Source organism: Typopeltis vanoorti, chromosome 13 (assembly GCF_054136105.1).
Source record: "Typopeltis vanoorti isolate ZY-2024b chromosome 13, IOZ_Tvanoo_1.0, whole genome shotgun sequence".
NCBI lineage: Eukaryota > Metazoa > Arthropoda > Arachnida > Uropygi > Thelyphonidae > Typopeltis > Typopeltis vanoorti.
The window spans coordinates 41,114,718-41,129,001 of NC_143561.1; the positions used below are offsets into that span (position 1 = coordinate 41,114,718).

The 14,284-nt window shown below is 34.8% G+C and overlaps 1 protein-coding gene across 1 annotated transcript in view; it reads right to left on the bottom strand.

The window, feature by feature from the left end:
- Usp16-45 (ubiquitin specific protease 16/45) overlaps positions 1-14,284 on the bottom strand; it is a 279,308-nt gene that overhangs the window by 91,053 nt on the left and 173,971 nt on the right. The window contains exon 14 of the mRNA XM_090402847.1: positions 6,680-6,847. Within this exon, the coding sequence (XP_090258973.1) occupies positions 6,680-6,847 (168 nt within the window). The remainder of the gene's footprint in view (positions 1-6,679; positions 6,848-14,284) is intronic.

Consider the following 14,284-nt stretch of genomic DNA (forward strand, 5'->3'; position numbering starts at 1 on the left):
TTTGTGAAGTTTAATACAACCATATTTATTTAAATTAAGCTGATTTCAGCTGGCCTGGTTGGCTGAGTATTTAGTGTATTCGCTCTCCATCCAAGAGGCAGAAAACAGGCTGTTCATCAGGTTGATTTCTGAGAGCAGCTGCTCTCAGAAATCAACCTTTTAGAAGAAAAAGACCAAAAATAGTCTTTTTCTTCTAAATTTATTGCATCGCAATAAATTTAGATGGATTTGACTATAGTAATGACTGCAGATGTATTTTTTGTGTTTTTCCATGCATATGTTGGCTGATCTTCCTGTCTGTCCAGTCCATAGTAGCCCAACTTCTAAGAACAGGCACTTTATACACTGCAGGCACAGAGAGAGAGAGAGAGAAGGGAGCTCATCTTCAGTAGAATGTATAAGGGTAGCAAGCTTTCGGTGGGGGCTTGATGATCTATTGTTTAACATCAAATGCACCATCCATAACTTAACTACAGAAATAGCTAACAACAGCAGCATTAGGTTTGTCACTATTCTCAATCTTTGCCTCCTAAAAGAAATCTATCTTGCCAAACTCAGTGCCCTCAAGAAACTATGCAAAGATAGCAGTATAATCATTATCAGAGCTGATAAAGAGTGTACTGTTATTATTAATACCAGTGAATGCAATAGAAAAATGGACATGATTCTCAGAGACTGCTACATCTACAGACCTTTAGATTGCGATCCTCAGATTAAATCTCAGATTAAAAAATCTCAAATCTCAGATTAAAAAATTGAAGTCTGCTCAAAGTTTCTTCCTAGCCTCCTGAAATCACGAAAAATGTCAAACCCTTTAGTTCTCATCCCCTCCCCTGCAGGACATATGGATTACCAGAAATACATAAACCTAATCCCCCCCCCTGCCATACACATACACACACCTACTCTAAGACCTATGCTATAAATTATCAAAAAACAGTTAGCAAGCTCTCTTACCCCCCCCCCCCAATCCCCAACAGGGCATAACATTTCCTATATAAAAAACTCTATCCATTTTAAAACTGCTATTGAGAATTTAACATTAAATAATACAGATATTTTGGTTAGCTTTGATATCACCTCAGTGTCCACTAATATTCCCTTAAATGGCACCTTATCACTTATTAAAAAAAAAGTTTTCTTCCCTCCTGATATTACTGATCTCTTTTCCTTTTTTCCATTCTGGAGATTTCTTGTGGAAGCATGAAAGATAGAGGGTACCTCTATGGGTTCTCTCCTCTACCCCCCCCCCCATGCCAATTTTTTTTTATAGACTATTTTGAAATACAAGCTCTTGACTCAGCTCTTCTCAAACCTTCTATCTGATTAAGATCTGTGGATGACGTGTTCTCCATTTGGCTTCATGGCCTAGAACACATTTGACACTTTCTTCTCTCACCTCAATAGTCATCACCGTAGAATCAGTTTACCATGAAAAAAGAAACTAATAATAGCCTTTCTAGACATCTTTGGTAACATATCTAATGTTTTTTTCAGTATACAGGAAGCCCACCCACTCAGGCAGATACATTTACAAACATTCCCATTTCACAATATGGTGTCATTAAATCACTAACCAATAGAGTCCATAACCTTTGTTCCAATGAATCCTCTATTACAGCAGAACTTAATCATATACACTACACCTTCTTATTTAATGGCTATGGTTCCCACAGCATAAAAAAAAAAAAAAAAAAAAAAAAAATCAATCCTTTTCCCCCACTCCTCTTCAGAAAGACTTTTGTGATGCTATCATCATCTCCTATGTCTGAGGCACTTCACAAAAAATAGCCAGAATCTGCAGCTGCAATCTTTGCACAGATTTCAAGCACCACTGAAAGCTTGCTATCCTTATAGGTTCTACTAAAGATCAGCTCCTTTCTCTTGCTTTCTCTCTGTGCTTTTTTTGGATTCATCTCATGGAAGAACAATAAAAAAAAAACATCTGTAGCCAGATCATCTGGCCTTGTAGACCATGCTTTAGATACAGGTCATGAAATCAAATGGAAAAACATTAGCATGCTGCATTGCAGTAAATTTAGAAGAGAATATTTTTGGAATCTGCAGCTGCTCTCAGAAATCAGCCTCATTTAAATAAATATGGTTATATTAAACTTCCCAAAATATGGGAAACACTAATACTTCGAGATCCCAGTTTACATCCTAGGCTGCCAATAGGTGTCCCACCTAGTTTTGTGTTGCCTTCATGTGTGTTTCAAGTCTCATATTGTACTCTCTGACAATGTCACAGTGACTGAGATAAAATATTGGAGGAATTAAATAATATTTTTAATCCTTTCTCGGTGCTGTTTCACTCCATTAAGCCTCAATACATCCCTTCTCTCATTATGATCAAATATAACACTCTTTGACTTCAAGTTCCTTCTTGAACATGATGCTTGAGAAATTTGTCTCACAATAGCTCAGTAAATTCTCTTTCATTCTTATCATGAGATTTGTCTTCTACCCAATCAATGTTTGGATAATTTAAGTTACCCGTAAATGATTACTCACTCACTCCATGATTACTCCATCAGGATAATTTGGCAATGCATATCATCATCCCAAGCAACTAAACCGCCTGGTCTGTAGCAATACCCCACTACATGTTTTATACTTTTAGCCTTGATTTTACATCAGATAGCTCAAACAGACTACTAAATGGGACATCATTACTATTATTGCTTTCATGAGTTTCTACCCTACATGGACACAAATCATATGATATCATTAGTAGTATCAATTTTCTTCTATTTCTTCTGTCCTTCCTATAAATACTATACCCTTTACACCAAATTCTAGTTAAAATATTTGACTTTGATAGCCAGGTTTCACTAATGCCAATAATCCCTTCATTCCTGATGCTCTCAGCCTTTGTGTATAGACAAAACAAGTTATCTCCTATCTTTTCATATACTTATATCTGGTCTCCTTGGCCAGATTGTGCAACTTGCTCTTTTCCATCCCTAGACACATTCAAAAAAAGTCTGAATCCAAAGGAGATGTGCTTTGCATTATGGGAGACAAGGATTGATGAGAGCTTGGTCCATCTTTACCACGAGTTGCTCCTCAGTCCTGAAGATACTTCAGGCGCAAACTTTGTTTGCTTACACTTGGATAAAGGATTAAACTAAATTTATTATAGTCTAACCAAGTGAAAAAAACTTCTAAAAACTTTTCTTTTATGTTTCTCTATTACATTTTCTCTATTATCTTTAATTTCTGCTGCTGGAAAGCTCGACGTAGTGACTCTGTTAGCAAATGCAAATTTCATGATCAAATCACTGTACAAGATTGCTTTTTTTTTATAATCTATGTTACCTCAGTATTAATTATTATAATTATTCATTGTTACCTTGCCTGCTTCAACATTTTCCCCCTTCATGTTCTGCTCATTTTTCTTGTCTTGTCTGAGTTTTCATTAATCGTTTCTTGACTTTTTCTAATGCTGTCATCAATTATCTAATAATTTGTTTTAATCTGAATATTTCAAACATCAAGTTATCCTCACATCTTCAACAATGGTGGTGCAATGCTTCTGCTCAGGTCGACAAAAGTTTCCATCTCTGGCAGCTTCATTAACTTTTGCTTTGTTCTTATGGGTTTTTGGAACCATTTTTAAAGCAACCTAAATTTAACAATATATCTACAACTGTATTACCAAATGCACAAATTCAATAAATCCACAAAAAACTAAAACATTATACTAAAAATACAAAATCATCATCGTCAAATTCCTGCCATGTACCCTCAAGGGGTGTACAGGATATGATAGTACTACATGAAAAATTTACATCATTACTAATTTCCTATCTACAATTTTCCTCCAAATCAGTCTGTTACTGGTCAAGACTCCAACATTATCAGAATTGATAAATTGAATAGCTGTTGTAATAGATATGGTATGAAGGTCAGCAATAAAAAGACAAAGACAATGAAAATAGGCAGAATCATTGAAAATGTCAACTGTGTTGTGAATGGAGAACCCATGGAACAAGTAAAACATTTCAGCTACTTAGGCATGATTTTTACTGAAGATGGTAAATTAAATATAGAAATAGACAACAGAATCAGCAAAGCTGGTATGGTGGGGAGTCAATTGAATAAATTCATATGGAATAAGAGAGAAATTAGTCGGAACACTAAATTAGCTGTATACAAGACAGTGTTCAAACCAGTTTTAACTTATGGATCTGAGAGCTGGGTCAGAAGTAAAACACTTGACCAAAGAGTAGAGACCACAGATATGAGAGTCCTGAGAAAGATTATAGGTGTGAACAGATGGCATCAATGGCAATATCATATTAAAAACGAGGATATTAGGAAAGAACTTGACATTATCAACATCCAGGAATGCGTTAGCAGATCTAATCTCAGGTGATATGGTCACTTAAACAGAATAGGCGAAGAAAGATTAGCAAAACAAGTGTTCTCTGCCAGGTTAGCAGCAAAACGACCCAGAGGAAGACCAAGATATAGGTGGATTGATACGGTACAAAATGCCTTAGACAATAGAAATATAAGATCTGATAATGTTGGCGTCTTGACAAGTAACAGACTGATTTGGAGGAAAATTGTAGATAGGAAGTTAGTAATGATGTAAATTTTTCATGTAGTACTATCATATCCTGTACACCCCTTGAGGGTACATGGCAGGAATTTGATGATGATGATGGTATTGATAAAATTTATTAACTCTACCAACTAGTTTCGCCACACTTTAACTATTGGCATCTTCAGGGCACTGACATATAGGCTTAAAACAATAAAGTAAGTGGCACTCCAACAAACTCGCCAGCCTCCTCAAACCACACAAAACAAGAGTAACATTCCAACCAATAGAAACTATTCATAAACTACTAAGATCACCAAAAGATAACCATCCTTTCTATAAATATGCTGGTGTTTATAATATTCCATGCTCACGTGGCTCAAGTTAAATCGGACAGACTTCAAGAAGCCTTGAAAATAGGCAAAAGGAGCACATTGGCTACGTAAAAAACAACAGACAGGACATTTCTGGCTTATCGTCTCATTTCTCTACAACTAACCATGTCATCGAGTGGAACAAAAGCTGTTCCCCTTACATAGAGGAAAACTACCATTCAAGAATTTTCAAAGAAGCAGCCACAGTTGCTCGTTCTACTGTTAACCTTAACAGAAATCAAGGTTTTATACTCCCAGAGATATGGAAAACACTAATTAGATTACTTAAATATAAAGAGTCAATAGGCTTCATTTCGGCGATATAAACATTATTTAAATTAAGGGGATATTAAATCCCACATTGTTTTAAAACCAAATTCGGTTTTAAAACAATGTGGGATTTAATATCCTCTTAATTTAAATAACCCTAATTAGATCTCTAAAAATACAAGAAATGAACTTCAACACAAACAACAGGAAGTTCCTTAGCAACAGCTAGCGCTAAACCTTGTATATGATACATGTTTCACTCACGTTCGATGCTATTTTATTTGTAATTATTCTTGTCGGTTTTACAGTTACTCATTCTTGTGAGATTGTTTTAAGCCTATATGTCAGTGCCCTGAAGATGCCAACAGTTAAAGTGTGGCAAAACTAGTTGGTAGAGTTAATAAATTTTATCAATACTTGATCTGTAAACCAAATATTATTTTACTAATTCATATGATCAAGAAAATAAACCTTCATTATTATCAGATCTTATATTACTATCGTCTAAGGCACTTTGTACCGTATCGATCCATCTATATCTTGGTCTTCCTCTGGGTAGGTTTCCTGCTAAGGTTGGCAGGAAACCAACAGAGAACACTTGTTTTGCTAATTTTTTCTTGCCCATTCTGTTTAAGTGACCATACCACCTGAGGTTAGCTCTGCTAACGCATTCCCGGATGCTGACAAGGTCAAGTTTTTTCCTAATATCCTGATATTGCCAATGATGCCATCTGTTCATGCCTCTAATCTTTCTCAGGACTCTCATATCTGCAGTTTCTAGTCTTTTGTCAAGTGTTTTACTTCTGACCCAGCTTTCAGATCTATAAGTTAATACTGGTTTGAACACTGCCTTGTATGCAGCTAATTTAGTGTTCCGACTAATTTCTCTCTTATTCCATATGAATTTATTCAATTGACTTCCTACCATACCAGCTTTGTTGATTCTGTTGTCTATTTCCATATTTAATTTACCATCTTCACTAAAAATCGTGCCTAAGTAGCTAAAATGTTTTACTTGTTCCACAGGTTCTCCATTCACAATGCAGTTGACATTTTCAACGATTCTGCCTATTTTCATTGTCTTTTTATTGCTGACCTTCATACCATATCTATTACAACAGTTATTCAATTTAGTCAGGGAATCTTGCAGATTTGTAGCAGATTTATTTAGAAGTATGACATCGTCTGCATAAAGCAAAGAGCTGAGATTAACATCTCCAATTTTGATATCAGGTTTAATACAAAATAAAAATATGTATAAAACAGGCCTGAGCTTTGTAAAAACATGACTGCACACAAAATAGCTTCAGGACAGTTTTATACATATGTGTGTGTGTCTTATATATATATATATATATATATATATATTGTGAAATGAGTTGAATGAGCATTATATATGAATTAAGCAAATTTGTTATGCTTAATTTTTCTGTTTAGTACATGACACTACACTATAACACACACACAAAAAGAGAATACATACTTTTGCTTCTTTTTTGGCTTGTCGCTTTGCTCTTCTTTCTTGACACTTACTCAATTTCTTTTCACCTTCATCCTTGTTTTCAGTTAATTTATAACCATAATGGTCATTTTCAGACTCCTGATTTTTTGTGTCTCGTGCGCTTTGTTTTCGAGTTGTGGGCTTCATTGGCTTAAAAAATATACCTGAATTATTACCAAAAAAAAAAAAATTTACACAAAACACAGCAGGCTGACTATTTATAAATATATATATATATATTTTTGAATATATGTATATGACACAAAGTTGATCTATATACTTCTTATATATATATATATATATATATATATATATATATATATATATATATATATATATATATATATATATATACAGGGTGTTCGGGATAAATTTGACATATTTATAATTAATTATATTTTTCCGTAAGTTACATGTATTAACACACACTTCTCTTCATTTAAAAGTTTGGACCCTTCTTCATTCACATACAACATGTCAGAAAGGATGGATAGCTGGAACCCACCTGAATCATGGAAGAGAATAACTTGTATCATGATGATTCGTGCCCGCCATCAAAATAAGGATATTACGACTGCTGCCCAATGCTCCCTGAATACAGTAAAAACAATCAGGCATGAACTAGAGACTTGCAATGGTGACTACGAGGATGTAGCAAGAAGAAAGATCCCTAGCAGACGATCTGATTGCGTTCGTACAGCAGAATTCCTCGCAAATCTGCAGGAACAGGTGTTGAAGAACCCTGGCATTGGAATTCGGGCTTTGTTCGTGGAGTTGCTAACCGTAGTCAAGCCCTGGATAACAAGGGCAGCCAATGGTAGGCCGTATGTATGGCAGCAGGATTCGGCCCCTTGCCACACCTCTGGGAAAAGTCAAAAATGGTTGTCTGAAAATTTCTACGACTTCACCAGTCCAAATGTTTGGCCTCCAAACTCCCCAGACCTTAACCCCATGGATTATTTTGTATGGGGCGCAGTTGAAAAAGACACCAATCGCACTTCCAGTAATACAAAAGCCCAGTTAATGGATAAAATTAAAACAGTTTTTGCGGCCCTTCCCAGGGAGACTGTAGCATCAGCTTGTTCGAGGTTCCGAAGCAGAATTGAAGCTGTGATCGATGCTAATGGTGGTTATTTTGAGTAAATCTTGTTGATAGTATTGTAATTAACTCTGCCTGTAATGTTTTTTTGTCAATTCATTAAATTTAATAGATACAAAGAAGATTTTCTTTTTCCTTACGAAACTGTCAAATTTATCCCGAACACCCTGTATATATATATATATATATATATATATATATATATATATATATATATATCTTTCATTGACTAAATGTAAATGCAGCAAGTTGGGGTGCATAACAATCATTTTCATTTAATTTCTTTATGAGCTCTAAGTTTATATCAAATTATAAGTTTTGATAAGAGAAATATTTTAATTTCTGCGATTTTACATTTATTTTGAACTGTTCTTTTGTTCTTTGAAACAAAACTGACATCAGCTAATTGTCAACATCTATCAAACACCAGGTTTAAAATGTGGTCACTACAGCTTAAAAAATGAGTGTTAAGTTGGAAAATAATTGTGTCATATTCTTGTGTGTTACCTCTGAAAGTATGTGGCTATTTTATTGGGTGTAGAAAGTGAAATATCACAGCTACAAAATTCATAATCCTTATGTGACATTCTGTAGAACTGCAGTATGTGGTTTGAATAGTTGGTTAGACATCCAAAGTAATAAGAATAGAAAGAAAATCATATACATGAATTAAATTGGTCGTATTTTGTTTTATTCTGACTGTGTTGTTAAGTAGCCTTGTTTAGTCTTGGCTATTATTACATGATATTCTTTCACGAATGTTGTTCATTATGGCACTGATGTGTACGAGAAAAATGGTGACCAAGACATTAATGTTGACTGATATCAATGTGCAGGATTTCATGTGATGTAACATGTGTTTAATACCATATTTACTCAAATATAACTCGCAACTTTTTTCCCCAAAATGAAAGTTAAAAAATCGTGGTGTTGGATTTTCAAAAACTAGTTTTTCAAGAAAAAATAAAATGAAGTTTATAATTAAATCCTCAGTCTTCTTCTTCTTCTCTTCCGTCTAAGACGGGTTGAGTTTTCTCTTGAGCAGGATCTTCCAGTCGTCTCTATTCCTTGCTGTTCGAAAAAGTTCCTTATATGTTCTGCATCCTGAGATGTTCTTTATTAATTTCAGCCAGTTAATTCTTGGTCTTCCAGGTCTTCTTTTTTCAGTTGGAAAAGTATTGATTAGGACGTTAGGAAGTCTGTCTGCATCCATGCGTACAGTGTGTCCAAACCATCTCAGTTGTTGTTTTCTAATTTTTTCTATTATTGTCTTTTTATACAATAGTTCTTGTCTGACTGTGATGTTTGTTTTCTTTTCTATCCAACTTGTTCTATTTATTTTTCTTAAGCATTTCATTTCAAATGCTAGCAGTTTTTTCTCCTCTCTTTTTTTAACTGTCCATGCTTCTGCTCCATAGATGTCTGTTGGTATAATTATTGCTTCATATAATTTGATTTTGGCTTGTTTAGATATCTTGTTTGTTTTCCAGATTTTCTGTAATTTTCCCATGGTGGTCCATCCTATCGCTATTCTGTGTTTGATTGTTTTGAGTTCATCTATTGTTTCTGTTAGTTTTGATCCAAGGTATATGAAGTTGTCTACTTGTTCTATTTGTTCTCCGTTTAGGGTGGCTGAGATGGTAGTTTTGTTCCTCCCTATTTTCATCACTTTTGTCTTTTGTATATTTATTGTCATGTCATATGTTTTACAGGTTTCGTTTAGCTTGTTGATCAGCTTTTGTAGTTCATTTGGGGTTCTTGCAAGAAGGACGAGATCATCTGCATATTTGATATTATTTATGTTTAAACCATTGACATTGATTCTAGGCTCATTGTCTATTGCTTTCTTTACAACTTTTTCTAGATATATGTTGAATAGGCATGGAAATAATGGGCATCCTTGCATTACTCCTTTTTGGATCTCTATGGGTTCTGTTGTGAGTGTGTCCTTTTTAATTATTGCATTTGTCTTAGAGTAATATTTTATCAGAAACTGTATTATATATTTGTCTATTGCTTTTTCTAGTAGAATTTTAAGAAGGATTTCTCTGTTGATGTTATCGAAAGCTTGTTTAAAGTCCACAAAACAACAATATAGTTCTTTATGGTCTTCCCAGCTGAGCTCTGCTAGTTGGTGCAATGTGAAAATTTGGTCTATTGTTGAATAGTTTCCTCAGAAACCAGATTGTTCTATGCCTATCATTTCTTCGTAGGTGTTTTTTAATCTATTTTGTATAATTCTTATGAATATTTTATAGGTGTGAGAGAGTAAATTGATTGGTCTGTAATTTCTGCAGTCTCTTTTGTCTCCTTTCTTGTATAGTGAGATGATCTTTCCAGTTCTCCAGTCATCTGGGATCTCTCCTGTTTGTAGTATTTTATTGAATAGGGTTGTTAAATATTCTATTGATATACTGCCTCCATATGACCACAGTTCAGTAGGGATAGTATCAATGCCTGGTGCTTTATTGTTTTTCATCTGTTTTATTGCGTATCTAACTTCTTCTTGTAAAATTTTTGGGTGATCATTATTTTCTTCTATTGTTGGCATTGTAGTTTTGTTTCCTTGGTGGAAGATAGTCTTAAAATGGTTTGACCAGATTTTTCTTATATGTTCAATATTCCCGGTTTCAGTCATCTTGTTGTTTATCATTGTTACTGCTTTTGCTGAGAATTCCTTTGTAATTTCTCTTACAGTATCATGGAAGACTTTTAGGTTGTTTTGTTGGTATGCTTCTTGGCATTTCTTAGCTTTTTCTTCTAACCATTTTTCTTTGGCTTTTTTGCATAGGTTGTCAACTTTATTTTTTAGTGCTCTGTATTTTTCTCTATTCTCTTCATTGTTTTTTTGGTTTACAAGTATCTTGGCCTCTCTTTTCTCTTCTATGGTAACTATGATTTCTTGGGTTATCCACTGTTTGTTTATTTTGGGTTTGGAACCTAGAGTGTCTTTTGCGATTGCTAACACTGTTTCTTTTCCTTCTTCCCAGTATTTTCCGCTGTTCTGTAAGATGGAGGGTTTTAATTTCAAGCACATCTGTTCTAAAAATCGACTTCTGCTTAAGTTATCTTTTAGTTTTGATAGGTTGATGATTTTTTCTTTTCTGATATTATTTTTCCTGTTGAATTTTATCTTTACTTTGGCAGTTAATATTTCATGGTCAGTGTCAAAATCAAAACTTCTTAATGTTCGTACATTATTTACTGATCTTTTCCATTGTTTGTTTATGATGATATAGTCTATGCAGTTCTTTATATTACCATCTGGAGATGTCCATGTATATTTATTATTAGGGCATTGATAGAACAATGTGTTTGTAATCATTAGATCGTTTGCTTTACAGAAGTGGAGTAATTGTTCTTTTCTGTCGTTAAGCTCTCCGTATCCAAATTTCCCCATCACATCTTTTTTGTCTGCTGTGAACTGTCCTATTTTAGCATTATAATCTCCCATCACTATCATGAGTTCTCTATTTTTGGGATTATCTATTTCCTGTTGTAGTTCTTCATAGAAATTTTCTATTTCTTCTTCTGAATGGTTACTGTCTGGTGCATATATTTGGATTATTTTAATTGTTTGACCTTTTTCTTTTGCTTGAAGTTTGGCTGTTATTATTCTAGGAGACACAGGGTTTATTTCAATTACTGAGTGTGTTAATTAAAAATGCTCACATTATTTATATAATGAATGCATTTAAATTTTAATTATTAACGTTATTTACACGGTTGGCCACTTGCCTTTACCATGCGATATATTTGAAGCTTTTAGTTACAATGCTTCTGTAATTAAATTATTATTATTATATGACACCTCCAAGGAATTCAAAGACTCATCGAGGGAGGGCAGCTACTCTACAGCTCTTTGTCTCCACCACTGAATTCACCAACTACAGCGAACTGCATCATTTATACCAAACACCATCTACTGCCCACAACCACCCCTTTTCATATTCAATCACAAACATCCATGGCAGCATTTGAACCGGCAGCCTTTTGGCTGGAGAGAGGAATACACTAACTTCAAGGGACCTTTAGATCTTTAGTCTAATGCTCTCCCAACTGAGCTATTTCAGCTGACAAAAAATTAATTATTTCTGGCAAAATCCCGTCCCAAGCTCTCAAAATCCAGTTGTACAACAGTTCTAATGCTTGATAACTCTTAATCTCAATCCCAGATCAAGTAGAATCAATGCGCTCACTCCCACGTTTCCTCTACTGGTTGCTTCCATCTCTATGCATATGATTGGTGTGGTATTAATAAATGATCGTGTGACTCAACAACAAAGGCAAGACAATGATTATTGAGCTGAAATACTGATTTTCTTCAACTGAATTCCAAAAAATCTGAAACTGCCATAACAACATTCACTATCTATTTCTTAAAGTTTTAACCTTTTTTCATGTGTGAACTATATGCAAAACTTTTTAATTTCTTTCTTCATAAAGTAAAACCAGGGATGTGAGATATACATGAGGGTGAGTTGTATTCGAGTAAATACGGTTTGTTTGTTGGCAATGTTCTGTGAGCAAGTGTAAGAAATGCGAGTTTTTGTCAGGATCAAAAGAATGAAGTGATACAAGCCAAGATTGTAGAGAATGTAGCAGAAGCAGTGAACAATAGTGCACAAAATACAACTGAGTTTTACGGAAATCATTGAAAGTAACTCTTTCAACCACTAAGACTCCCTCACAGGACAAAACATGAGCTTGAGTGACTGGAAAACAAATGGCATATGGTAGAGAAGGATGAAAAAAAAAAAAAAAAGAATGAATGGGAAAAATAAAGGTGCAAGAAAGGCACAAATGATTTGAGAGGTGAGAAACATACAATGAGAGAAGATATGAAAGTTGTTAGAAAAAGCAAAAATGAAGAGAAAGAAAGTAAATATTATGTTTGCTGCCTCGGTATGATAGTAGAGAACAGAGAAGAAAGACCAAGATTGCCAATGAGTCAATGAGAAGATTGTGCAGGACGAATATTGTGCAGTTTATAGATGTGTGAAGTGAATTTGATGGATGTAAGGACATGTATATATTTGATAATGGTTTTGGAGTTAAGTGCTTGGAGAAAGTGCAGTTCAGTGTCAACTCCCTGGCACATTCCTTCAGAATACGCAGTGATATATTATCAAGTCCCACAGCCTTATTTACATCTAGTTTACTCAACTCGCCATACAACTCGAAACCATGGAAACTAGAGATATTAGTGAGGAAAACAATCAACCATATTTCTAGTCATCCCGAGGGACAAACAAATATGAGTGTAGGAATGACTGTATGGAAATAGTCACCCCTGGGATAGATAAGTATGAGTGCTGGAATGATTATGAATAGCTGGGCACAGTTTCCCAGGTTTTGAATCTGAATGGATCAGGTAATGACCCATTGAAATGCATGTACACAAATGCTCAGAGTATCAGAAATAAAGAAGCGTTTTTAGTATTGGTCAGCTCAATTTGGCCAAAACTTATTGGCATCAAAGAGACTTGGTTGTCAGAGAATGATGTAGTTACAGGGATAGAATATAATGGATATTGCATTTTCAGAGAAGAGAAAGAGGAAAAAAAAAAGGGCAAGAAGAACTTCAACCACCAAAAATAGAAGTTAAGGAAGATTGTAGATCTGATGGAAATGGTTCATTTGAGGCTGGCTGGCTGGTGTGAGATAGAGGCCAATAGGACAAAATATATTGTTGGCTGCTGTTTAAGACCTGGGGGTCCAGAAGAAGATGTGGACAACATGTAATGGAATTCATACAATTACTATGAGATAATTGCCTGAAATAGCACGTGATGGAAGGGACCAGAGGTTTGAGAATATTGGTTCTGTAACTATCTATAAATATCTATAACTACAGTAGCAACTCTACTTCAGATCGGAAAAAGTGACTATGTAGTCTTGTCCTGGAAGGTTGCTCAACATGTGGAAATTTCAGTCAAGAAAGGGTTTATGTGGAACTACAAAGCTGGTGATTATGGCAAACTTAGGAAGGCAACTTGGAACAGTGGCATAGCATAAGAAACTACATGGAATGAATGTCATTAGTGCATAGGAAGTAGTAATCGAAGATTGTTTGAGCGAGGCAGTATTACAGTACATACCCAGGGTCAGGAGGAATTAAATAGATGACTAGCAATATAAAGCATGAGCTACAAAAAAAAATGAAAGCATTGTGGAAGGAATATAAACAACACAGTGATCATCCCAAGAGCAATATAAAGCACAAGCAAGAAAGGTAACTAGTATGGTAAAGAAGGCTCAATCAGATTTTGAGAGAAAATTAGCTAAGCAGACCAAAGCAAATCCAAAAGAGTTTTTTTGCTATGTAGCAAATAAGAGAAAGAATGATTATGGAAAGATAACTTTATTCGGTGCTGATAACAGGAAAGTGACAAAAGCAGAAGAAAATAGTTCAGTTACTAAGTGATTAGTTTGCAGGGGTATATCATCCAGGTGGTGACTTTGCAGTTACTGAGGTGACAGAGACT